This window comes from Mytilus trossulus, unplaced genomic scaffold (assembly GCF_036588685.1).
Source record: "Mytilus trossulus isolate FHL-02 unplaced genomic scaffold, PNRI_Mtr1.1.1.hap1 h1tg000373l__unscaffolded, whole genome shotgun sequence".
Lineage (NCBI taxonomy): Eukaryota > Metazoa > Mollusca > Bivalvia > Mytilida > Mytilidae > Mytilus > Mytilus trossulus.
In genome coordinates, this window is record NW_026963340.1 from 2,198,132 (window position 1) to 2,226,094 (window position 27,963).

A 27,963-nucleotide genomic window follows, 5' to 3' on the forward strand; every position below is an offset into this window, starting at 1 on the left:
AATTAAACTGCATAAAAAATAAAAAAAAACAGAAAACATCAAAAATGGTAAAATGATCCTGGTGTTAACATGCACGACCTTTAAAATACACATGTAATAAGGAATTTTAAAAAAAATCTTTTCAGATAAACAAATGACCTTCATTATGATAAAAACATTTTTGTACCCTTTTTTATTTGCAGAAAGATGCTAAAATGTTGACAAATTTACCCTGTAAAATATTTTTTTCCTTTTAATGATTTTATTTCCATCGTTAAAAACATTACACAATCTGATCAAAATTGTAAACTTTAAGCTATGAACAAGAAAAAATTTATTATACAAGAAAGAATGTATTATACAAGAACGCAGGTTTCTGTTTGACTAGAGCATAATAAAGATCTAGCAGTAATTCTAAAATTACACAAATGGGTGGAATCAGAAAAAATGAAGATTTTAACATATTGGGGCATATTGTTTGCCCCATTATATTTAGGAAAGTAAATTAAATGTCAAACCAACAAGTTCAATACCAGCTAACTTGCAGCCAAATTTCATTTAGATATCTTGTACCAGCCAAAAGTTTTATTAAAAAAACATGTCAAATTTGTCAGGAGTGTGACGCTTTTTGTGTGACAGGATTTTTTTTTAATAATTTACATGTTGAGGAAAAATTATTATGATGAATGCATGTATATGAAGATGGTTTATAATCATTCTTCAATACTAGGTTTTGTAGATTATAGATTGGTGTTATCATTGCACAAATATTATGTAAATAAATATACATTGTGAAAAGGTATGTACCAAAAATTAATATTGGCAAAATTTGATAATTTCTAAATTAAAGTGTTATGGTTGTATTTTAAAGGAGTATTTGTGTGTAAAACTGGTAAGTATTTATTGTATACATGTATAAGCTATCCATAAAAGGCTATACAGACATCCTGAGGTGCATAATTCACATATTGGATTAACTTCTATACAAGCACCCAAAAATGTCAGGAGTGTGACAACTGTCTTTAAACATGTACTAAATTTATATATTGCTTTTCATCTTACATTGTTATTTATTTTTCAGAAGCACCTATTCCATAGAGAAGAAAAACATTTATTGCAGCTGTGATAATCTATATGTTGAATCTACACACTTGATTTTTAGATGTCAGGAGTGTGACACTTTTTTTATACATTCAATGACATTGTTTAAATTTTAATTACATATTTAAAAAAATGATCCATTGTTACTTGGTGTCAAAATTTTGATAGAAGAAGGTTAGTAAATACAAAATTTAAACAATATATGTCATTGAATGTATAAAAAAAGTGTCACACTCCTGACATCTAAAAATCAAGTGTGTAGATTCAACATATAGATTATCACAGCTGCACTAAATGTTTTTCTTCTCTATGGAATAGGTGCTTCTGAAAAATAAATAACAATGTAAAAAGAAAAGCATTATATAAATTTGACAGTTGTCACACTCCTGACATTTTTGGGTGCTTGTATAGAAGTTAATCCAATATGTGAATTATGCACCTCAGGATGTCTGTATAGCCTTTTATGGATAGCTTATACATGTATACAATAAATACTTACCAGTTTTACACACAAATACTCCTTTAAAATACAACCATAACACTTTAATTTAGAAATTATCAAATTTTGCCAATATTAATTTTTGGTACATACCTTTTCACAATGTATATTTATTTACATAATATTTGTGCAATGATAACACCAATCTATAATCTACAAAACCTAGTATTGAAGAATGATTATAAACCATCTTCATATACATGCATTCATCATAATAATTTTTCCTCAACATGTAAATTATTAAAAAAAAATCCTGTCACACAAAAAGCGTCACACTCCTGACAAATTTGACATGTTTTTTTAATAAAACTTTCGGCTGGTACAAGATATCTAAATGAAATTTGGCTGCAAGTTAGCTGGTATTGAACTTGTTGGTTTGACATTTAATTTACTTTCCTTAATATAATGGGGGAAACAATATGCCCCAATATGTTAAAATCTTCATTTTTTCTGATTCCACCCTTATGTTGATTAATAAAAAAAGAGAACATATTCTATATATTCAATAATTTCATGAAATTTCGATAGAATTGCCTTCTGGTTTTTGATACTTTTCTTCCAACATGTGATAAATGCATTCATATTATATATTTTTTGATATATATGATATGTGTCAAATATGTCAGGAGTGTGACAAAATCCCAGAAATGGATGCTTTTCTAAAAAGATGATTACTTTAAAAGTGTAGCCTATATTGGTATATTTTTTTTTGCTGATTGTTACCAAAAGTTGCGTCTTTAATGGAAAGGTGTTTTTGTTAATATTCTTAAGTAATTTTTTTCTGTATTTAAACTTTTATAACCAGGTCATTCATAATCTGCCATACATAAAGTGCTAAAACAGGATTTTTTTCAAATTGATGGCGATAATGTATAGAGAATTTGGTATCCAAATGTTCCTTAATCAACCTGGCATTAATAGGAAATATGTTTATGCTTTTAATGTATTCTTAATTGATGTAAATCATGTGTATATGTTTAGTTGTATTTGTTCAAATTACTGATTTTGTTAGTTATTAAAAGTTAAAATTATTCTTAATGTCTTAATGCTTTGTCTGGACACTTAAGTTTCATAAAATAAATGATATGGTGAAGGTGGTGAGACAAATCCTGAACCCCAAAAAATATGTTTATTTTTGACCATGCTCGTCACACTTTTGCCTCATTTTTTCTGATTCCACCCAAATGATCTACAATTTATAAATTCAATCTGACAGATAAACTACTATAAAAAATTCAATGATAGAAATAATTTGGCAGTTAAAGAAGCACACAAAACATTGTACGCTGTGACAACAAAGAGCACCTTGTATAAAAGATAGCACACAATACTGTTAAAACCATAACCAACAACTTGTTAAGCTGTACCAAACTAATGTTACATTTTTAGGATTTTCCCATGTATAAACAAAAAAAATATTTACAATTTAATACAGTTGTTCATTATATGAAATTAAAGTTTAAAGATATAGGAAGATTTATGCCTTTTCCTAAATCATAGAGGTGGTCAAGATATTTTCTACTTTTAAAAAACTTCAATAAAAATTGGCAGCATACTCTTATAAATTTGTTAGTATATTTTTACATGATAAATTTTCATATTTATATTTGAAAAAAAAAGTTAGCTTAAAATATGCTTTTCAGAAAAATCAAAATTTATGTCACCTAAACTCTTACAAATTAAGTTTTGACAAAAAAAAAGAAGAAAGAACTGAATATCAATTTGGTACAGAGAAAACAAACACACACTATAGCAATATTCATTTTTATGAATCTTACAGAATTTAAATCAATTCACATATGAAGAGACTACTTCAAGCATGCATCACTAATAATTACATGTAGAGGAGCAATTCCTTGCTCTACAATTCATCTTATTATTTCTCAATCACTGTCACCTTGATGCTCATGCTTTACAGAAATACCCAGTTATATCAAACGCATAACTGACTTGAGCGTAGGACTGAATACACTAAATATAAAAAAGACGATTTCTAGCACTGTGATATATTCCGTTTCCTTAGTGCTAATGAATGAACTTTGATGACATGGCGAGCCCCATGTGACTTGTGATGACTGGATTACAATGGTTAATACGACTATACTTCTTCGATCTTTCCGCCCCAGTTGAGTTTGTATTGTTTATGTCTCCATTTGACGATAGTGTTTCTATGAGATTGTAATGTTAGAAATAAAGCTAATGTCTCCCTCATCAACCAGGCTACCACAAATTCAAATTTGGAAAAAGGTAAAGGACCATTCTGAAAAAGACAAAATGAATTTATTAAAACTTATTTGTATTTTTTCCATTTTAATAAAGTCTTACATGTTGGAATTCTTTGTTACTTCAATAATAAAGTCTTAGTTGTAAACATATACCTATACATTCAGAGTAGCCTTATAGAATGCTTGAAATCTTTGTTATGTTTTTTGTCCGTCTATGATGGCGACCTATAAAAGGTGGAGTTCTTAGTGTTTTGATTATGTCGTCTGTCTGTATGTATATCCATAAAAAGTAATATACAATTTAGAGTTGGTCGCATAATCTTTAAACTTGGTACACATATTCATGATGATGTTGACTTTATAAATAGTATGGCAAATCAAGGTTTTGACAATGATAACACTGGTAATTGAACAGAAATATTGTACAAGCAGGAAAGGACACAAGTTATTGTCAATATCATTTGTTTTTCAGCAGATTATTTTTGTTTGCTTGTGTTAAGCACGATAATGGAAACATATATTCGGTAAAATATCAGCCATTTAATGAAGCATTGTTGGTATTTTTTTAAGATCACAATGCAGAAAATTGAATACAGAATTTTTTTAATATTCTTCGACTTTTTTCTTTGAATGCATTCTATAGAAAATGTCAAATAGGCACTATATTGTATGTATGTCATGTATAGGTTTTAACTGTTGAAAGAAAATAATCTTTGTCATTTTAATACATACCTCTACTACTCTCAACAGTGTATAATCTAACAAGAACCATAATAAAATATGCATTAAAAACACGCCCATCGAACTAATTCCGAATAAGTATTCTATAGCCCATGAAGCACAAGCACCCATCAGCATACATTCTGACAACGGCTCTAAAATAATCAGGTGTGGCAAGAGAGCAATCCTTAATTGAGACCACCTGGAATTCAAAAATAGACAAATCTAATATTTTGCACTGACTGGGTGAACATTTAAGTAAAGAGTGCCTTAAGCTTGTACCAAACATTTGAGTAAATTATATATATTATAGGAAATCTCAAGAATACTGTATAGTCCATTAACCTTTTCGCTGATGAGTCCCGGTTTACCGGCATTCACCCTTCAGACAGCTGATGATGAGTCCCATTTTACCGGGATCGGAATACCTCTTTAATGTTTCCCGCTTAAAACAGTGCAAACATGAGTTATCTCTCTTTGATGAATACCCGGATGGAAGTGTAAACATGAAGCTTCTGTTTGTTGAAAACCGTGTCAAAATCAGAGGAAATTTACGGAATTTACAAGAATTTGAAATGAGGGAACATTTTTTTTGAAACAATATGGAAGAATTGAAGCCAAAGTAGTATACTTTTTTGACATAAAATGTCGTTTTATGTACAAAACACTTGGAATGGACATCGTTTAGTGTGAGGAATTTGTAGAGCCTGATAATTTTTTTCAAAATTTCGCTGTCTTGGGTTAAAAAAATACGATTTGGGGTCAAAAAGCAGAATTTTGAGAATTTCACCAAAATAATGACGAAAATTAGAAAATTTGAATATATATTATGAAGAAAAAATTATCAAAACAAAAACAAAACTGTGAACATGATGTTAGTGAATGAAATAAATACACAAATAACTACAAACAAGTTTTTATTGGCATTTATTATGAAGATCTCCCACTTGAGTAATAGTAGCCAGGGAAGCCATCGTCTCAGAGTAGCTTCTGTCTGGGCAGCAATCGGTGAAAGGGTTAATTGATGAACTTTGACTGGATTAAAACATTTATTACTGGACATGTCTGATGGACCTCGGGAATGACAGATCATCTGATCAGTCTTCAATAAATCTTCAATTACTATCCAAAATCAGTTAATCAATAAAAGTTTTTGCTCTAAAATTGTAATTTAATTGCTTAAAATATTTGTTGCTGACCATTTTTTCCCCCACTCAATATATATATAATGAGATGTAAACAAACCTGATAATCCTTTTATGGAAAGTGCCTACTGATGAATAGCCACTATTTTGTTGAGCTGTTGATGTACATAGGACTGATTTGTAACCACTACAAAATAAAACAGTAGGGGTTTATGAACTAAGGGACTGTACATATATACAAATGTAACCACTACAAATTGTATTCCTAGGTTGTGTATTTACAAAGGAATTCTACATATATCTATGTCGAAGATAGACAGACAACATAAATAAGTTATCAATGCAAAAATTAACATTTATTACCAAAATAGTGAAAAGCCCCCCCCCCCCCAACCTACTCAAAAATAATAATAAACAAAATTGTTTCACCAAAGCAGTGAAACCATTTGGACAGTCAATATATGATTTGAGTGATTTTATTCTACAAACTGTAAATTCAGCAGATTTTACATTCCTATAAATTTACATGAATTATAAGGTTGTTAAATAATGGATATATACACCAGTTTCAGATAATGCTGCCAGCAATTAACAAAGCTGTAAAAATTATAAAAAATACGGTAAATAGGTATATTATTTGTTAATATTATGTATATTTATGTTGATTATTAAAAAAAAAATCTTTCTTTTTTTTCTTTGGTATTTTATCTCATAAATAAAATAAAATTTATACCACAGGGAGAAAATGTTTTCAATTGCCTTGAATGCATTACAACCTGTTCTCAGCCACCCGCCTACAGTTATAATCTAGATCTATTTACATAATAGAGGATCTCAATGGGACTTACAGAATAGATAATTATGGCCAAAAAGTGCAGAATAAATGGCAAAAAATAATAGAGAATGGGATGATAAATAATAAAGAATAGAAAATAATAGGCAAAAAAAATTAAATATAGAGGAATTTTTTTTTAATTTAAGGTTAATTAAATGAAGGACCATCCATATGGACCCTCATGACAGATGATAGTAGATTACCTATCTATCAATGATACATTTTATCAACAAGCTGTTTCCTTTACATTAATTATATCAATTACATGAATTATGTTTACAATTGCATATTTTTTATAACAAATTGAGCTTCACAAAACAAAAATTGTCATTACATTGATCAATTGTCAGGACATGTAGTTCAATGGCTGATATAAACCATGAAAACAACAACAACATTTAAAATTGCACTTTTGTTATGACCCTGAACAACTCATGATCATCCATAATTAATTGTAAACAAAAAGAACTGATGAGAGCTTTCCAATCAAAATTGATCCAACGAAGCTTCCCCCCAAAAACAGTTTACTTGTTTAAGAAATTTGCATAAATCAAATAAACTCAACCATGAAAATAAATGAATCCACAGTTAAAAGCTATCTGTGACTCTTTTTTGAAAATACTTACGCTTGTGTAATAGTGTGATTAAGAATATAATCTTCAGAGAGATATTGTCCCAAGGGAGCTAACCCACCGGCTTTGTCAACAGGTTCTCTCCGAAATAAACACGACATTCCAGTACAGGCATTTATTCCTGTAGCAAAACCACCAAGTGTACTTCTGGCATTGAAAGTCGCAAAGTAAACCTAAGAAAAAATAAATCTGATGGTTAACACTGGTACAAATAAAAAAAATCTGAATTAAGTTCACTTGTTTATATTGTATTTCATCGTAGTTCAAAAAATAATGTTAGACATTTCAGAGAGCAGGCTTTGGCAACTGTGGTCACCATACAGGATATCAAACCTGTGTGTATTGTATGGCAAAACATAATACCCTACTGGTTATAGATTCATTTTCTTCAAACAAAAATTTAACTTGATCTATAGCTTGTCATGGTGTAAACTATATACCAATTTCAAATAAATATTTCTTCAAGCATAACAAAAAATATGTGGAGAAAACTGATTTTTTGAGTGAATTTTCTAAGTCCAAGGACCATCACTCTGCACAAAATCATCAGAACAAAACAAAATTTCAAACATGACCTGTAACTTGTGATGATAAAACTATATACAAATTAATATCTTCAAGCATGAAGAAAAAAAGTGTGAAAAAACTGATTTGCTCAACTGACAGATGGATAGATAGAGTGCAAACCATAAGTCCCCTTCGACTAGTCAGTAGGGAACTAATAACTCCTATCCAAAGAAGACCTGATGGCAAAGTCATTTGTAAAACGATCTGGTAAGGGTTCACAAGCTAGTTAGGATGGAATTGTTTAAAATGACTTATTATGATCTATTAAGAATAAATCTTCTTTAGTATTCACTAATAACATTACAAACCTTTTCATAAACACTGGCAAATCCCAGTTTTGGACGATTTTCAAAGAATGGCATCTGGACAACCATTCCAACATCAGGTTTCAGACAACAAACCATTTCCATTAAAGTATTCTCGTTCACTGAAAAAAACATACAATTTATGAAAATGATGGTTCCTACTTACTTAAAACATGCAACATTGATTTCCATAATTAGCAACATCGTATTTGATATAGAATTTAACCAAAATATAGTGTGCAATATCAGTGGTTGTCTGCTCTTTAGTCTGGTTATATAAAATAGAAGATGTGGAATGATTGACGATGAGACAGCAATCCACAAAAGACCAATATGACACAGAAATTAACAACAATAGGTCACCGTACCGCCTTGTTTTCTCTTTGACATATTCCACATTTCTATTCTTAATTCTAATAATATACAACTATTGATTTAAGATGAGGTTGATTTTATTTATTACACAGTGTGCAATTGTCCTATTACAAGAATTTATAGGGTCAATAAAATTCATATTTGGTGAGGCAAAGTTCTTGTTTCAAGATTGCTAAAATATCCAAGTTATCAAAAATATTGAATTGGACATTTATATTTTCATTTGGTGTAATTTTAATAAATGAACTGCTTTGAATAGAAATCAACCATGCATATGAATATCAATACATTTGTAAACCTTTTTGGGGTTAAATTTTTTTTTAAAGTTAAGTCTGTGACTTTTGTATTTTTAAGAACCCTACAAAACAAATCAAAATCCTTTTTTTATTTTATTTTTATATGTAACTGCTTCAAAATAAATCAAAATCTATACATTTACAATGTTTATGTACACTTGCAAGAGGTCAATTTCTATCCAACGCAGCTCAGATCTTAAATGTATAAGCCTACCGTACTGTATACACTGCAACCTGTATAATATGACACACTGGGGGACCAGAAAAAAATGATTGATTAAGCAAAGTGTGGCAATACTCAGTTTTTATCTGGAAGTATAGGTATATTTGATGACCATGAACATGTGTCGGTTAAAGCAGGATGTTGGAATTTTCAGGTTCCACTGTACTTACATGACTAACCATCAGATTAACTTACTTTTGATACAACTGTCTGAGATCAATAGATTTTCATTTTTTGCTGCTTCATAGGCTTTGATCATATTGTTAATTTTTCCGTTTGGACAAATATATTTAATTCCTGAAAATAAACAAAAACGTTGAGAATGACTTTGAGAGAATTATGAAGATTAACTGATAAAGATGCTGTCGCCATATGATAAAAGTACTACATGTACTAATATGCTATGTGCAGTACATTACAAATCCTTATCATGCTTATTATTATTATTTCTTTCTAACTTAGGACATGCAAGAAATATGTGTTTACTGTATCCTGACAAACCTTTTAAAGTGTTTGAGAGCAGAAAGCTAAATGATGCTAAGAACAACTTAAACAAATTACCACTAACCTTAAATATAATTAAACTCAGTACTCTATTTAGAGTTTATGGAGTTTGTCAAATCAAAAATTTATTTAAAGTGTTTCTGTAATAAAATGAACATAAAACAGCTGTTTAACTGGACGACACATTTTGACAGTGTAGATTAAGAAGCAAGTATTGTATTTTTATATAAATTTATACACACAGAAATTAACATGAGTATAGTAAAAAAAAATATGTATTTGGATTAGTAAAAACAGAGACATACATCTACTTAAATCATGTATACGGTCTTCACTGATCTTAGATCAAAAGTGTTTCACCTATCAGAAATTCCTATATTTTTTCATATAAAAATACATTTAATTTTTTATTAAAGATATTACTGAAAATGTTTTTTGTTTAAATTGAATGAGTTTCCCCCAATTTAGTCCAGAAATGCCTATTGTTTCTTGAAATATGAAATAAATATGAAATATGTTTATGATTTATGTAAATTAACTATTTCCATATCATAATTACAAAATGAACATGTATGTATATTTAAGACTAATGTCTAACAGACGAGAGGTTACATTGTTATGGTATATTGAATGTAAACATCATGTTTCTATTTTATTCTTCCCAAAATGTTCACAGTTACAAAACTGGTCAAACAATATCATAAAATTGTTGGGTATAATTTTTTTCAAACACAATTTTTTAGACTCTATTAATTCTCCAGAATTAATTTCAATGTTTACATTGTTCAATCCCATTTTTCTCTGATTCAATTTTAATGTTCTGGAAATATCTAAAGTAATTTAGGATACATTTACAAAATAAACCCAGAATGGAAAATTTTGTCTGGATCTTAAACATGTTAAATAAAAAAAACATAAAAAAGGTGCAATTTGGGTATCTTCACGTTAAATTAACAACAATATTTACAACACAAGATATATTTCACAACAGCTTTTAAATTTTAGTATAAATTCTTAAGAATAGGAATCTGATGTTCAGTAAATTTTTAAATGCAGCATTTCTTTTCACTGCAAAATGTAATAAATTGATGCCACTGCTCAAAATCCTAATGTAAGTGAAAAATGTTATATTGTGCAAAGAAAAGAACTACAAATAGTATGTGTATTATGTGTAAGTTTTTACCAAACAAAGCATCTGAAAAGATGAACACAATGAGAGTAGCTTACCATCATGTGGACCATGTTTACTGGAATATTATATAGCCTGTCAAAAATTTCAACAAATAAAACATTTTCTGTGACATTTTACATGTTTTTCTGAACAGCACGGTATACATTCTTTTATAGTGGATGCAAATCTTTTCTCTCAGTGTAAACCCATTTATTATGCATAGTTTTACAGGACAACCCACAACATTTTGTATGAACATATAAATGGAGAATGAAGACCTCACTCGCTTAAGATGTTGTAAAGCGACATAACTCAAGAACAGTAAAAGAGATACTACCAAAATTTCAACCTTTGTCTGACTTTTGTGATATATTATAAGCATTTTCGTAGTTTTGGTTCAGGCAAACTAAAGATAGGGAATAGAAACAATATTCAGCATTTTTTTCCATTTGCAAAGGGGCATAACTCTAGAACAGTAAAAGAAACGCCACCTAAAATTCAAAAATTAATAAATTGGACAAGTTCCATAACATTTGGCAAACTAAAGTGAGAGAAAGGAAACCAGTTTCAGGACATGTACAAAGGTACAAGGATGACACTTTATGCTCCTTCGACTGCTGTATGGGGCCTTAAAATATTCAGACAACTGTTGGAACACTGTCCAAGTATTGGAAGGAACACAAAAACTAATGAAAAATGAGGATACATGCTAGATAATTATAAAGATACAGCATGCGCCATTGTCATGTAGCTGACAGTTTTAACAACGAGCACTGTTCAAGCAAGCGAAGATTTTTAAATGTACAATTTTTATGTAAATTATAGTATAACTGTTTAATGGTTTAAGATGATATTTTATAAACATAGATACTACACAACATTACTTGCATCACACAAAACAGAAACATTTCTCTGACGAAACGATTGTTATTAATTTTTTATTTCATAAGCATTTCTTATTCAATTTGTGTAAAAAACTAAATTGAAATCAACAAATTCATTGGTTCATTCCTTTCGATATAAACAACACATACATGCCATGCATGTAGATATAAAATTCAAACATTTACAATTCTAAACAACCATGATCACTGAAGCCTAAAAGCAACTTACAAGCTCAGCGTGATAAAGACTATGTATAGTTACCTATAAATAATTTAGCGTCTACTTTAGGATAAAGTTCCATCAATTTCTGAACAATCATTATAGCAGGGTCACTTTCTTCTTGAACGCAAAATAAAATTTCAAACTGAAAAAGAAAAAAACATAAAAACTAAAATTATTAGAACATTTTGTGTGCTTATGCAAATAACCCATCTGCACTGTTAGCCTTTAAAAACTTTTTAACCTTTAAAACTGGTATTTGGACGAGTATGTATATAATTGCAAACTTTTGTTTAGACACATAAGAAAAATATCTGAATACATGTATCTCTTAGTAGTTGGAAAATATTTTGGTGCAGATAACTACTCTGCTCTGTACCTTGTCAAACAATTAAGAAGATAAACTTTAGTTTATACCTTTCACAATAGGCAAATCCCTCTTATTTGTGTTGAGTGAATGATTGTGAAGTAAGATGATCCGTGGTGATTGGAGGCCACATTCTCATGATAATGATGGATGCTTAACATCCAGTAATAAATTTTCCATGTTCAGAATGAGACCTTATTATTAGGATATTGATATGAATATGAACATGATGAACCTTGCTTTGAACTAGACCTACAAGCTACGTCCAATTTTCAACTTGCTAGTTCACAAAATACAAGGTTACATTTTTGTACTTCATGATCAACAGGAAGAAATGTCACCCTACTCAGACACATTATTTAGTGTATTTAGTTTCAAGGTGACGTGACCAAAACTTCATCAAATACTACCTTATTAAAGGAAAACGATGATATGATTCAAGAAAGATAGACTAAAAGGGGTACAGACTTGAAGAAAACATAACAAATTTACTATCTTAGCTGTGTGGTCAAGGTTGTTTATCATCTATATATAGCAAGTACATGTAGTATACATAGGGTTAAAAAAAATCCATAAACAAAACATTTTTTTTTAAAATACCAGTACATGTACATGGATATTATATGTGTTCATGTATAACAGTGTATAATGAAGGCATTTGTATGTAATACATGCATATGTATATACATGTCATGCATGTACACAAGCAGTGACCTATATATAGATACCTGTTTTTCAGAATGATGGATGTGAAAAATATGTTATCTTCATTGTACATGTAAACATTGGAAAAATACGATAAACATTCGTCAGACAGTACGTAAAGTTGAACTGTCATGCAATAAGGTGATAGATAGTGTAGTACATGTGTCATACCATAGAAATTATTATCATTATTTATCCTTTATGTGATTAAATTATCTTTTATTTACTTAAAAGGACATTTCACAAATTCGGTGAAATATTACTTAAAATAATCTTGACATAAACATTTATATGATGTACATAGATAATTATATAGGAAGATGTGGTGTGAGTGTCAATAAGACAACTCTCCATCCAAATAACAATTTAAAAAAAAAGTAAACCATTATAGGTCAATGTACCGCCTTCAACACAGAGCCTTTGCTCACACCGAACAACAAGCTATAAAGGGCCCCAAAATTACATACAAATGAATTTGAACATATAAGATTTGAACTTGGGAATTTTTTAAGTTTCTGTTTAAGTTTCTGAACATGTTTAATTTTGTGCTTTGAGGAATATAAAAAAAATAAAAAAATATAATTGTTTCACTAAGGTCAATAAGTTTTAACATATATACATGTTTGTACAAAATGTATGATATAACGATAAAATACATGTAATCAATAAGCACAAACCAATATTCCAATTGTTTTTTTTTAATTCATGATTTTTTTATACATTTACTATAACATGTATAATGAGAGACCCCGTGTTTTTCACAGGGCCTAAGTCCTCTTATAAGCATCATGATAATGTGATATATAGCCATAAAATTTAAATGTCTTATTTAAATTGTGTTGTGCATTTGTATGGATGTGAACAGAAGCTATACATAATTTCTAGAAACAAGATGGCATTTTAAAATTCTGCGTTTACCAGGATTCTATTTAAAATTTGCTAGGAGAACACAGACCTACTCCTGTTTCACCTCAACAGTAAACTTCATATGATCTATATACTTACGTTGGGATATTGGTTTCACCTCAACAGAAAACATCATATGATCTATATACTTACGTTGGGATATTGGTTTCACCTAAACAGTAAACATCATATGATCTATATACTTACGTTGGGATATTGGTTTCACCTCAACAGTAAACATCATATGATCTATATACTTACGTTGGGATATTGGTTTCACCTCAACAGTAAACATCATATGATCTATATACTTACATTGGGATATTGGTTTCACCTCAACAGTAAACATCATATGATCTATATACTTACGTTGGGATATTGGTTTCACCTCAACAGTAAACACCACATGCTCTATATACTTACGTTGGGATATTGGTTTCACCTCAACAGTAAACACCACGCTCTATATACATTTGTACTTACATTGGGATATTGGTTTCACCTGAACAGTAAACACCACGCTCTATATACATTTGTACTTACATTGGGATATTGGTTTCACCTGAACAGTAAACACCACGCTCTATATACATTTGTACTTACATTGGGATATTGGTTTCACCTGAACAGTAAACACCACGCTCTATATACATTTGTACTTACATTGGGATATTGGTTTCACCTGAACAGTAAACACCACGCTCTATATACATTTGTACTTACATTGGGATATTGGTTTCACCTGAACAGTAAACACCACGCTCTATATACATGTGTACTTACATTGGGATATTGGTTTCACCTGAACAGTAAACACCACGCTCTATATACATTTGTACTTACATTGGGATATTGGTTTCACCTGAACAGTAAACACCACATGATCTATATACATTTGTACTTACATTGGGATATTGGTTTCACCTGAACAGTAAACACCACATGATCTATATACTTACGTTGGGATATTGGTTTCACCTCAACAGTAAACCTCACATGATCTATATACTTACGTTGGGATATTGGTTTCACCTCAACAGTAAACACCACATGATCTATATACTTACGTTGGGATATTGGTTTCACCTCAACAGTAAACACCACATGATCTATATACTTACGTTGGGATATTGTAATTTGAAGAAAGATTCTAAGTTTGCATACAGATGAGGATCAACACCAACAAGAGGCTTAATGATAGATACCCCCGGGAGGTCTTCCGGGGAAGGTGTAGGTAGTTGTCGATGTAAACGTCGTATTCTGAAAATAAAAATATTTAATGATAAAACATTTTCATAATAATATTTATAATGCTCACAATACTTTTTGTATATATTTTTTTTTAAATTGGATTATTTGCATCTTACATGTTTTTCCATGGTTTCATCAACACAAATCTATATTTATAACATGCACAACTGACGAATATATATTCTGCCAAAAATATTTGGTTTGACAAGTGAGATCACTAGCCTGACTAGTGGCTAACAGTGAAGAATGGGAGAGTTGTCTCATTGGCACTCATACCACATCTTCTTATTCATTGTTTCTATATGCGTGCTTTCAGCATGTATAGATACAATGTACATGTAGTGACATGTAATTAGTTTTCAAACAAAGATATTCTTTATAAATAATGTGAAAGAACTATATCAAAATTTGTTTGGAGGCCAAGTGAAACAAAGGAATCAGTAAATAATTCTAATCAAAACAGCACTTTAAGTTTATACAAATAAAAATAAAGATAAAGAATCCCTATAACTAGGCAATAAGATGACCATGTGTAGGCACTGTAATTTAAATTAAGATACAGGTACAAGTAGGCACACCTAAGATAGATAAACATATATCTACAATGTTATTTTCTTAGCTCCTTCCATTCAAAAGTATACATGTACCCCAGGCGAGGATCCAGAGGGGGGGTTCTGGGGGTTGGAACCCCCCCTTTTTTTTTTGACGATCAATGCATTTGAATGGGGACATGTAATTTGGAAACCCCCCCCCCCCCCCCCCCCCTTGTCCTGGGTTAGGAACCCCTTCTTTTTAAAATGGCTGGATCCGCCCCTGTACCCATGTCGAATATTTGAATTAAATCATGATATTTTACAATAAATTATGTTATAAATATAGATTCTTACATTGATACCAGTGGATTATCGGATTTATCCAATCTCGATAGTTAAATTATCAATTTTAAAGTTCGAGCCGCCTCGGCGAGTACTTTAAAATTTATAATTTAACTATCGAGATTGGATAAATCCGATAATCCACGAGTAACTATGTAAGAATCTGTTTCTCTAATGATTAAAAAGACATTTTATTTTTTTGTGTACCGAAAATCCCCTACGAGTGCCTTTCACATTGCACGAAGTTGTCAATTTCATTAACACATGTTATCATATTTTGGTTCATCCAGCTAGCCAAAAAGGTCATGACCCTTAAAATCATCCAATGATCCTCTGAGATCACCAGCAACCACACGTTGATTAAATTTTTTTATACAATGGGTTCGAAAAGGGATAAATTTCCATAGAGTTAGAGAAACTGGTTTCTATAGATCTACATGTAAAATGTATGTTATCTAAACCCTTTAACACCTTCTTCTTTCTTATACATTATATGAAAATGATTAATTCATAGTTTTAAAAGCAATAATGGTAATTTTAAAGTGATGATTTATAGTCATTTTCTGAGGCATTGAAGTTAAATAGATCATAAAAACATAAAATATCTTCTGCCCCTGCCTCTCAACCATTAAGTAAGTTAAATCTATAATAAACAAGATAAAAACAAATTAAAATATCATTCGTTCTGCCATAACAAAACCAGTCCCATCGCATACACAAGAAGATTTATCCTTGCTTTTAATGGTTGCTCATCAATCAGATAGACACAACTATGACAACAGCAGGAAGGGACTCATTGCTGACCCTGACCTAGCTGCAGAAACGTAGCTCTTAGGTCCTTATGGTTTTTTTTATGGTTAGCAAATAGTCAAAAAATAACAGAAGATCTAACCTAAGAGCTTCAGTGCCGCAGCCAGCACTGACCAGGAGACAATTTCTGTGGGCCTCTAACATTTTTTCTGAAAATGTCACTACAACAGTAGAAAGGCTATAGTGATACTTTGATTCTGGGCGAGTAAATTATAAAAACTTACTTCCACTGGGTTTAACCACAAGTTTTTTAACAGTTATCATGAACATTTAAAAATACTTGTGGGTAGTTTAGCAATCCGTGTCAAATGCCTATGATAACAGACCCAGACCGGTAAAATAGAAACTATTGCAAGTAAAGTGAAAAAGAAATGTTGCAGAAAATGCCAGATTGACATATGACCTATGAAAAGTTGTGATGTAAGGATGATAGTGATTTAGAATATGATTTTGTACATTATTTGATTATTTGATATTCATAATAAAATTAAATTGAAAAGTGAGTGCAATGTGTTGTGTATATTTTTGGTGGGTGGAGATAAAGCATAGGTTTGCTTTATATTATGGTTTTCATGGTAAAAATACAACTCCCTCCTTTTCCCTCTGTTGTATTTGGCAGTGTTCTCTAAAAGTGGTGGTTATATTCATTCATACTACTTAAAATCACACAAGTCTGACAATTTGAAGTTCAGTGCTAGTTGTAACGTCTACCTTAAAGTTTGTTTTGATTTTATTCTTTTTTGGGCTTTCTGGTATTCAGTCATATTAGTAGCTCCTGATCACAATGGAAAAAAATGATGGCCTTGGCCTTATTTAACTTTTTGAAATAATTGATTTAGCATAAACTTGACTTCAAACATGTACAGGACCACTTGACATGCTTGATTTGTAGTTGTGGTGGTCCTTAAAATCACCAAGCTTATAAAAAAAAATCTGATAAGGCATGTGCACTGTCATTTTGAATTTATTCCCAATTGACAGGACTCACACACTTGGAAATTAATGATGATGAATATATACCAGTAATCCAGTAATTGATTTATTGAATTCTGATATACATGTAGTACTAAAATCGTGACTTAAAAGAGTCTAGCCCTTGTATTACAGGTACTAATCTATAAAAGCGGCATGTATTTATCAAAACACATGTCTACGTTCCTAGAGACATAATTTAAACCAAAACAAGGATCCTTAAATGTATTGGAAATTTTAAATACCCGCCCACCAAAACAAGGATCCTTAAATGTATTGGAAATTTTAAATACCCGCCCAAGAAAAATCCATTATCACCTGTTATGATTTTTTGTATTCTTCTGTATTTAATCATAAATGTGTCACCGCATTTTAAGATAAAAAGATGCATATTGAGAGGCAATAATCATTTTACCTGAATAATGTTTCAATAAAATTATAATAAATATATAAAACTGTGTCAAACATCATTTGCATTTTCTGTACCATACCATTGCACACAAGATACAGTGCGAAAGTTCTTTAAATCCACAAAGCCATCATTTTCCTGCATATCACTGATCAGGGGAGGAGAGTAACATTCCAAACCAAGAATAAGGGGGGGTAGAGGTGGTTTTAACTACATGTACATGCCCCCATCCAAATGCATTAGAGGGGGTTCCAACCTCCAGTAGTCCCCCTTGATCTGCCACTGTTGTTAAACTTCTTTATGAAATGGTTCAAAAGACATGAAGTTTTATATTGGAGAGTCCTTAATTTCTTTATTCTGTAATTTGATAGGTCATTTTCTCTAAATATATTTTAAACATGTTGCCCATTTTTTCTTTTTCTTTATAATAAAGAAACCTATTATTCTGTATTTAGTCTTTCTTCCTCTCTATTCTACATTTTTTTTGGTATTTCTACCCATAATTCCCTATTCTGTGAACTCCATCCAGAACCTCAGTTATATCCCTTCCTGTTTCCCTGACCAATACAAATTTACATGTATTTCACAAGGGATCAAATTTCATGTCAACCCTCAACAGACAATGACACAGAACATTTATAATTTGCATTTTACTTGAATCATAAAATAGAACTGAAAATTTTCTTAAATGTTTTTTTTTCAACTTCCTTCGTCCTGTACACACTTAAATTAAAATTACAAACTATTTCCTTCATTTAGAAATAACCCCTATGGCTATACTCTTGATGATTTTGTCCTTTAATACTTAATGAACACCCTTGTATTGTACGTATAATATATGTGGTCTAAGGTCATGAAGGTCATCCTTAATCATGTTGTTGTTTGATACATCTGTCACCATATTAAAATTGCTTTCACTTGAAACTTTTTTAAATAAATTGACGTATTTGTTAACTTAAGATTCTGATTTTTTTATTAATTAATTGATAGAGCTCTATAGATTCAATTTCAGCATTATTGCTTAATAGTCAGTTAGTACTGGAGAAGGAAGCTGAGTGAATTTGAATGGACTTATGCCAATATGGCAGTAAGACTGATAATCATAGTCCATTGTCCATTAAGCTGGATTTTATACCTAAAATTTTTACTAGTTTGGGTTGCTCAAACATATATACCGGTACATCATACAAATGTACGGTAATTATGAAATCTAATGTTGTAATTTTGTACCCAATCTTATTTCCCTTAGCCTTGATTCATCTTAATAAGATAGCAATTGGATCAAATTTCAATACTGTTATGACTGGTATGACTGGATTCATTTATTTTCGAAGTTCAAAATTTTCCTGGATTGAGAAAAACTTGCATTTTTGTTGATTTTGGATTTTGTGGTTTTGCCCAACTATGCCTTATTAGCCTATAGCAAATATATAGTTTGTTTAAATTTAAATTTGTGGTCGGCCTGTACCCACGAAAATTGGTATCCAACAAATAATACAGAATCTGCAGTATATAAATTGCGTTTTTTTTCCAACGCAATCATAGGTTTGAACGTAGTTTTCAATTTAGACTCATATATATATCATGTATATATAAAGAACATATTCAATTCATTTGAATTTACATGTACTTAAATTGGAGATTGAAAATAACTGCATCAGCAGATATCTATCATGTTGAAAAAATGAAAAATTCAATTAGCATAAAATCAATTTTAATTACATGTAAATTGACAAGTTGTGTTGTTTAGTGAATAGGAGAGTATGAGGTATTCAGTTCAGATAAAACACCTACGAGTAGGCATACATGTATTATTCAGGTACATTTCTTTGATTTTATCGTTACCAGCCTAAACACCCTACTATCAATATAGTGACAATAAGTTATGTTCAAATCAATTACATTTTTATGACCGACTTGAATTTTATTAAATTGTTTGTGTTGGTTACAATCTATTGATGTTGATAAAGTTCATGATGTATTAACTTTACCTTGCATATGAAATAACACGGATGAAAAAGGATTTATATGTTACTATTTACGTTTATATTTGACCAACCTTGTCATGAACATGATGACTGTTATACCATTCACGTCATAGTAGTCAATTCTTACGTATTATAAGCATAAATTATTTATGACTTTAATCATAATATTAAAACATAAAAAAAATTAAAAGACAGTTTAAACCCTTGATCTTTCAAGTATTAAAAACATCATTATGACTTTCAGCCGACTTATTATGAGCAAAATTTTCATGGCCGTTTTTAAATTTAACTGGAACAGCCAACACTTGCTTAAATTGTGATGTAAAAAATGTGGGGTTTCTAAAATAAACTAGCCTTCACAGTATACATTAGGACAAAGGTGAACTAAAATCTCATTAGGCCCCTTTGTTAACGTACATGTATTTGCAACATTTGTTATGTTGATTTCAAACCAAAACTTAGAAATTAATAATCAGCTACATGTATAAATTTATCCTTTAAAATGTTTAACAAAGATTATTACAAGATCTGCATGGTTTCATTTTATCGAAACATCCACAGAACTTTGTAAATTTATTTGATGATATTTTTTTTATGTTTAAGAAATGGTTAAATATTGTTTATCATGGCCAATGCAATTATAAATATAAAATGTATGCTTTAACTTGTCAATTTAATTTTTTTTATGTCCCTTTGGAAGATTTAACATGTTTAAACAATTACAAAACTATTTTGTTAGTGTTTACTGTTGATCATGTTTATACATTCATGTGGAAATGATGAAATCAGGTAATGCAAGATACATGTATCACCAGCCACACAGACACAGGGGATTCGGTTGTAAATAAGAATTTATTTGAACTTAACAATCTGCTTTAGCAAAATGAAACTTTGGTCAATTAATGAATATTTGTGGTAAAAAGATGACATTAGTGATTCGATCCCTTAGGACATGTGGAAAGATAAAATCAGCCAGTCTGAAGTTTCTTTTCATGTCAGATAAATACATCTTTTTACAATGTTAAATGAAATCATTGAAATGTCAGTTACATTACTGTCATTGACGGTGTCAAACATGTAGTTATAGGGTGAGGTGCATGAAACATATATACAAATATAAGAGGTAGAAAATATACATGTATATGAGGTGTAAAAAAATATCCATGTATAATACATGTTGCATTAGGTGTAAAAAAAATATACATGTACATGTATATTGGGTGTAAAAAAAAAGTATAAATGTATATTAGGTGTAAAAAAAAATATATATATGTATTATATACTATATTATATTCACACATGTATTTGATATCATCTGAAGCCAGAAATTGACTATTGTATTTATAAGATAATAACCATGTAACATTTATAGCTTCACACCTTAGTAATGATGTAAATCAAGAAAAAAGAGCCTCTGGGAAAAACTGGTTTTTACAAGGTAAATCAGACCAATAGATGTTATTATCACATTGTTAAATTTTGTGTGGGAAAATATAGATATATCTACTTGATCATTATCTATATGATGTCATCAATGTATATGATCTGTTACAATCAATTCAGTTAAAGCAATAATAATGCATTATATTTGGTCAATTGACTAAATAAGTGTTTACAACAATTTATATATCAAAAGAGAAGATGAACATGTAGAATGGTTGCCAATGCAATGAGAATACCAAAATGAAAGTGACACAGAAATTAACAACTTAATGTTAACAAGGATTTGTATAGTCTAGCTACATGTATACAAATCCTTGATGTTAACCTGTGATTCTTTGCAATAAACTTTTGAATATACAATACATTTACACAGGCCCAGAGCTGAATTTTAAGACAATTTTAGTTAAATGATTGTACATGTTTTAGATGATTTATACAGAGGGAAGTTTTTCACACCTGGGGTGGTGGTCCTGTTATTGAGCACAAAGACTGGGTCTACAGTACATATATGTGTCTATTTTTTAAATTAAATTCATAATTTTCCCTTCGTGTTTAACGTCTTTTAAGATTCTCCCTTTCATTTTTTTTTGTTGGTCCCCCCTATCATGATTTAATATCATGTCTTTTTCAAAAAGTTAGTATAAAATATACATGTCTAAAGCTGGAAAACAATGTACATGTACAAATAGTCGTCATGCTCTTATCACTCAATCAAACGGTAATTTAAAGTCCTGTTTATAGTACTAGTGCAAACTTCAAGTATTGAACAATCAAATAAAAGTGATAACCATAAAGTACTTCCTCAATATTTACTATGCCCTTTGATTTAATTTATTTCCTCATATTAGGTGAACTTGACCAATCTGTGTACATTGTCAATAAAATTTAAAGGACCATGAGAAAAGAGAAATTCTTTAGATACCGGTAGGCTGTAACTATGTCATGTGTGTTTAAAAGTTAACTGAACTAAGTGCTGCCAAGTTGTTATCAAATTTTTATTTTGAATCCCTTTTGGCCAGTGTTGTCATGGGAGTCAGTTCATAAATTAAATCACTCCGATATTAATGGCTATTTTTTCAAAACACTGTACAATCATCATGATCATGACAATGTACATGTAAATGTTTCATGGCAAAATAATTTTTTTTTTCTTTCTTTGATATTTTCTTTTAGAATCAATATGATATAGATACATGTACATGTAAACTTCTAAAAATCTCTTGTTTTCTGCAATTTCTAAATATATTGAGTTTAAGGATAGGAAATCTAAATGTTAATAATAAAGACAAGTTGAATTGGGAGGCAAGAAAAATAAATATAATACCTTTTACATGTACATGTGTACCTTAGCACTTTTTGACTCCTGTCTTTACAATTGTATAATTATTAATTGAAATGTACAATTCATACTGTGTCAGTTTGAGCACCTAAATCTATATATATATTTTAAATGTTTTTTTGCCTGGAAGTACAACGTATATGGATAAAATGGATGTTAATTTCATTTTCAGAGCACAATTCTCACATTTTCAATTTTAAAGGTGTTACATGTGTAATAAATATACAGGTTTATAATTCTATAAAATGGTTTCTAAAAGAAATTTTGTATATTTCAAAGATTTTTAACCAAGAATTCATTAATCATATATCAATATGTAGAATGTACCCCCATTACCCATGTTACCTGACATGTAAAGAAAAGACACATTGCATAAAAACTTATAATCATTATAAAGTGACATGACATGTCAATCAACAATTCCAGATTGATCTATTTCAAATAAAGTAAGATGTGTAATTGTCAATTTGTGTTCACACTTTGTGTATCATTGTGTATGTACAATGTACATGTGACATCAATTTTTTTCTAGCAAGTACTGTTTTCCATACATTTGTATCTGCCAGTCAAGGGTGTGGAAATATATCCAAATTCTTCATTGAGATATTTGTCCTGAGGCTGAGACTACAGTACTACATGTACAATGTAGTATATATATGTGTCAAATGTATACATGTAGTACTATAATAAGTGTACTCTAAGTTTGTCCAAGGACAAGTACTGTATATATACAAAATTCTACATGGCCTGGATATGTTTCACTTGTCCCACTTGTATTCCGAGCATATTTTTTTATATGGGACAGGTAGTGTGCTGGGAGCCCAATGACAAGGTCATAATTTTAACAGCCTCTGACTAATATAAACCTCAATATTATAGTGATTAGTCAGCACCATTTGATGGCAAAAATTGCTATATAACAAGAACTACAATCTCAACTCTGTTTAAGTAATTGCAGACCATTTGGTGACTTATTTTATATGTTATGCCTTGTAAGGGGTAAAAAGGGGGGGGGGGGGTATTTACAAAAACATTTTTATTAACCTTTCCATGAATATGCTGTATCCATTTCTTTTCTCGACATTTAACTTCTTCAGTTTAGCTTGAAAATCAACATATCTGAAAGCTAGCCTAAACTACTGCATGGTTATTTGTATAAACATGACATTTAAAAAGCGGAGAAGAGGGCGGAGTCGCACCGGCATGATATATTTCTGTCTGGAATATAAGGTCTTACCCATATATAATAGCTACTGTGTGCATAAGCCAATCGAAAAGCCATCCTCCTACAATAGCAATGGCTAATCCTACAGCAAAATATTGCTCTACGCTCATATTAAGTTCATTTTGACGATAGATGTTAACCCCGTCTGTTTAAAGAGGAAATGCACAACGAAATGACGTCAGCGCATGCGTAACAAAAGGCTCTAAAAGGGAATTTTACATCTATAAATAGATTATGAACAGTGAATCATCTGGGATCAACAGACTACGGGACATGTAACAGTATTTATTAGTTGATATAAACCTGTAATGAATGTGTTTGGGGGACATTTATCTCTTTATCAAATAGGTCTTCTTATTTTACAGGCCAGTAAACACATTAAAGTTCAAAACATTAAAGCAGGGAGGAGCAAAATACTTTTAAAATTAAAAATATTTTTTCATAACCTGATTTTTGGGTTGAAATGACTGTAAAAAAAATTGCCATTTGGCAACGAAAAGGTCACATGAGATGGTGCACTCCTTTTTATCCTACGGTCATTCGCATAATTCTGCTGCTTTTCCCACTTTTCAAATAATCAGTTTTTACCCGGCAGTTTATACCCATATGATCATCACGAAAAAAATCGCACGGTCAGGTTTCACAATCAATCTTTTTTTCATACATGCAACATGTGCAATAAACATGATAAATATGAATTTGATCAAAATGCATACATTTAACAGGCCCGTAGCCAGAAATTTCCAAAGGGGGGTTCGTTTGACTCACAAACTCGACTTTAACAGTCACAATTCGAACAGAACATCGACTTTAACAGTGCTTATTAGTTTTCAAGGGGGGGTTCGTCCGAACCCCCCGAACCCCCTGGCTACGGGTATGTTTAACTTTAAAACTGTAGATAGTTGTTAGTATAAGCAATGATTTGTATAGTAAGTATTATCATTTCAACTTCTAAATAATTAATTAAAAAAAACAAATCTAAGAAATTTGTACGGGAAAACTAATCAGTGATATTGGATGTCGTGTTTCTCAGTGGAAAACTTTCTCCATACCCATTTTTCTCAATATTTTTGCTAAAGAAAATGTTTTTACTAAAAGACTGCTTAGTGTATATACACAATATTTCAGTCATGGGGTGTTGAGTTTGGTTATACTGACAGTGGCGGATTTAAGGGATTGGACCCCTATATTTTTTGACGACCAATGCATTAGAAAGGGACATATGGTTGGAACCCCGGTCCTTTCAGTCCTAGGTTGGGAACGGTCAACCCCCTTTAGAAAATGGCGGGATCCGCCCCTGTACTGATATTCGAATTCATCGGTATTTTCTACCGTTGTATCGCCCACATGTTTTTGGAAATAATATCAGAACGAGACTTCGAAGTCAGAAAACATCATCTTTATTTCCGCAATTTCATTGTTTCAAGTTGTTACTCTGGGGTCCAAAGTGGATTATGCGTTAGTATATATATCAATGTTTTATCAAGAGTGCCAATTCAAACCAGACATGTTTAATGTGCATAAAAAAATCAATCTCTCACGGTGGAATCTCGATTTTTCATCAAAGTATAAATCGCACACAACATTACAATGCAATATAAAGAAAATCCTTTTTTTTCGATCTGCAGTTTTCATTTCCCTTATTAAACGAATGTTAATGCAGCCGCTTCACATAGTGCTGATTATGGCTCCCGTTTGAGATCAGACAGTGCCGATAAGACACAAAAGTGAAAAAGTAGGGTTACTATTCTCAATGATCTGATGTCCTAATATTATCTAAACGCAGTCGTAAACATTATAATAAGTTCGTAACGCTGAGTTTCCTATGGATTGGGAATGCTCCGTAGAAGTGGGTCAAGCACCCCGAAACTGGTAAGGTACGTCAGATTACATTTGAGGGGACTCAGCCGTATGTCCATTGTCGGATTACCATTGTAACTATGTCGTGATCGACAGATTATGCTGTATCGCACCAAAATCGTAACAAAGTTATGTGTTTTCTTGACGGTGTCCTGTGGAACGGGTATGATCTGGAGAAATTTGTCATTGCTGTTTCTCGATTGAGTCCAGATTGCAACCAGAGTCTTTGTAGTGCCGAAAGCGAACAGCCTTTGTCGAAACATTTTCGGAACAGTCTCGTTATTATTATGAAATTCGACAATTATACCCAGGGGCTACGTCAGAGTCGTTAATTTGAAATTATGTACAGTAGACTGTGATAGGGTTGCGTTCCGACAGTACCTGATCAACCCGAAGATAGCGACAGTTTTCAAACGGATATCTTCCGTCAGCGTCGGTTCACTGTCTGGTCTCTCTATGAGTCTCCCGTCACCGTCGGATCACATTCGGTATAATGTCGGGACAGTTTCGGAATTTTTTTTTACCATATATAAGAGTATACAAATCGGATTATATTATTAGATTATTATCGGATTGAGAACCGTATAATTGGGACAATCTCGGATTGAAACGGTTGAATCTGAACGCTTCTTGAACACTACCTGATTGTTGTCGTGATTAAAACTATTTACAAATTTTGATTAAAGTTTCAGTCTCTAGCCATGATTAACAGGATCTTGATCAGACTTTTGACGAATTTGAATCGGGAATGGCCCGTCAAGGACGGCAGTAAACATCGTAACGGAATGACACGGTGACCCCGGCTTAAAATCCTTTCCCCCGAGAAATGAAAAATAATTGCCATTTGATTTAATCAAATAATTATTAAATGATGAATAACAATAACCAAATTAGGATAAATTTTCGGTATCAGTCAAGTTTCGATAAGAGATCGAACTATACACATGAACTGAGTTTATATAGATTAGACCGTTGGTTTTCCCGTTTGAATGGTTTTACACTAGTTATTTTGGGGCCCTTTATAGCTTGTTGTTCGGTTTGAGCCAAGGCTCCGTGTTGAAGGCCGTACTTTAACCTATAATGGTTTAATTTTTGAATTGTTGTTTGGATGGAGAGTTGTCTCATTGGCACTCACACCACATCTTCCTATATCTATATAGTACGATCTATTGGATTGAATCACAACACTGATTATAATCATGTTAACAGTGTGCAGTATCGTGCGTCCGTTTGTGTATATACCTACGACTACATGTAGTACGATCTGCAGGATTGAATCACAGCACTGATCAAGTTATTAATATGTAAACAGTGTGCAGTATCTGAATCACAACACTGATTATAATCATGTTAACAGTGTGCAGTATCATGCGTCCGTTTGTATACCCACACCTTCAATTGTGATTATAATCATGCTAACAGTGTGCAGTATCATGCGTCCGTTTGTATACCCACGCCTTCAATCGTGATTATAATCATGTTAACAGTGTGCAGTATCATGCGTCCGTTTGTGTACCCACGCCTTCAATCGTGATTTTAATCAAGTTAACAGTGTGCAGTATCATGCGTCCGTTTGTGTACCCACGCCTTCAATTGTGATTATAATCATGCTAACAGTGTGCAGTATCATGCGTCCGTTTGTATACCCACGCCTTCAATCGTGATTTTAATCATGTTAACAGTGTGCAGTATCATGCGTCCGTTTGTGTACCCACGCCTTCAATTGTGATTATAATCATGCTAACAGTGTGCAGTATCATGCGTCCGTTTGTATACCCACGCCTTCAATCGTGATTATAATCATGTTAACAGTGTGCAGTATCATGCGTCCGTTTGTGAACCTACGCCTTTAATCGTAATTATAATCATGTTAACAGTGTGCAGTATCATGCGTCCGTTTGTATACCCACGCCTTTAATCGTGATTATAATCATGTTAACAGTGTGCAGTATCATGCATCCGTTTGTGTACCCACGCCTTTAATCGTGATTATAATCATGTTAACAGTGTGCCGTATCATGCGTCCGTTTGTGTACCCACGCCTTTAATCGTGATTATAATCATGTTAACAGTGTGCAGTATCATGCGTCCGTTTGTGAACCCAAGCCTTTAATCGTGATTATAATCATGTT

General features: G+C 31.4%; 1 protein-coding gene across 1 annotated transcript; it reads right to left on the minus strand.

Annotated features, from left to right (window-relative positions):
- Positions 1-3,310: 3,310 nt before the first annotated feature.
- LOC134701971 (ceramide glucosyltransferase-like) lies at positions 3,311-24,160 on the minus strand. Its single transcript, XM_063563090.1, has 9 exons — positions 23,984-24,160; positions 14,781-14,919; positions 11,724-11,826; positions 9,098-9,199; positions 8,012-8,130; positions 7,131-7,309; positions 5,770-5,856; positions 4,537-4,726; positions 3,311-3,839 (listed from the first exon to the last, which is right to left on the minus strand). Exons 1-9 carry the CDS (start codon positions 24,079-24,081, stop codon positions 3,678-3,680), a joined length of 1,179 nt encoding a protein of 392 aa, XP_063419160.1. The 5' UTR covers positions 24,082-24,160; the 3' UTR covers positions 3,311-3,677.
- Positions 24,161-27,963: the final 3,803 nt, after the last annotated feature.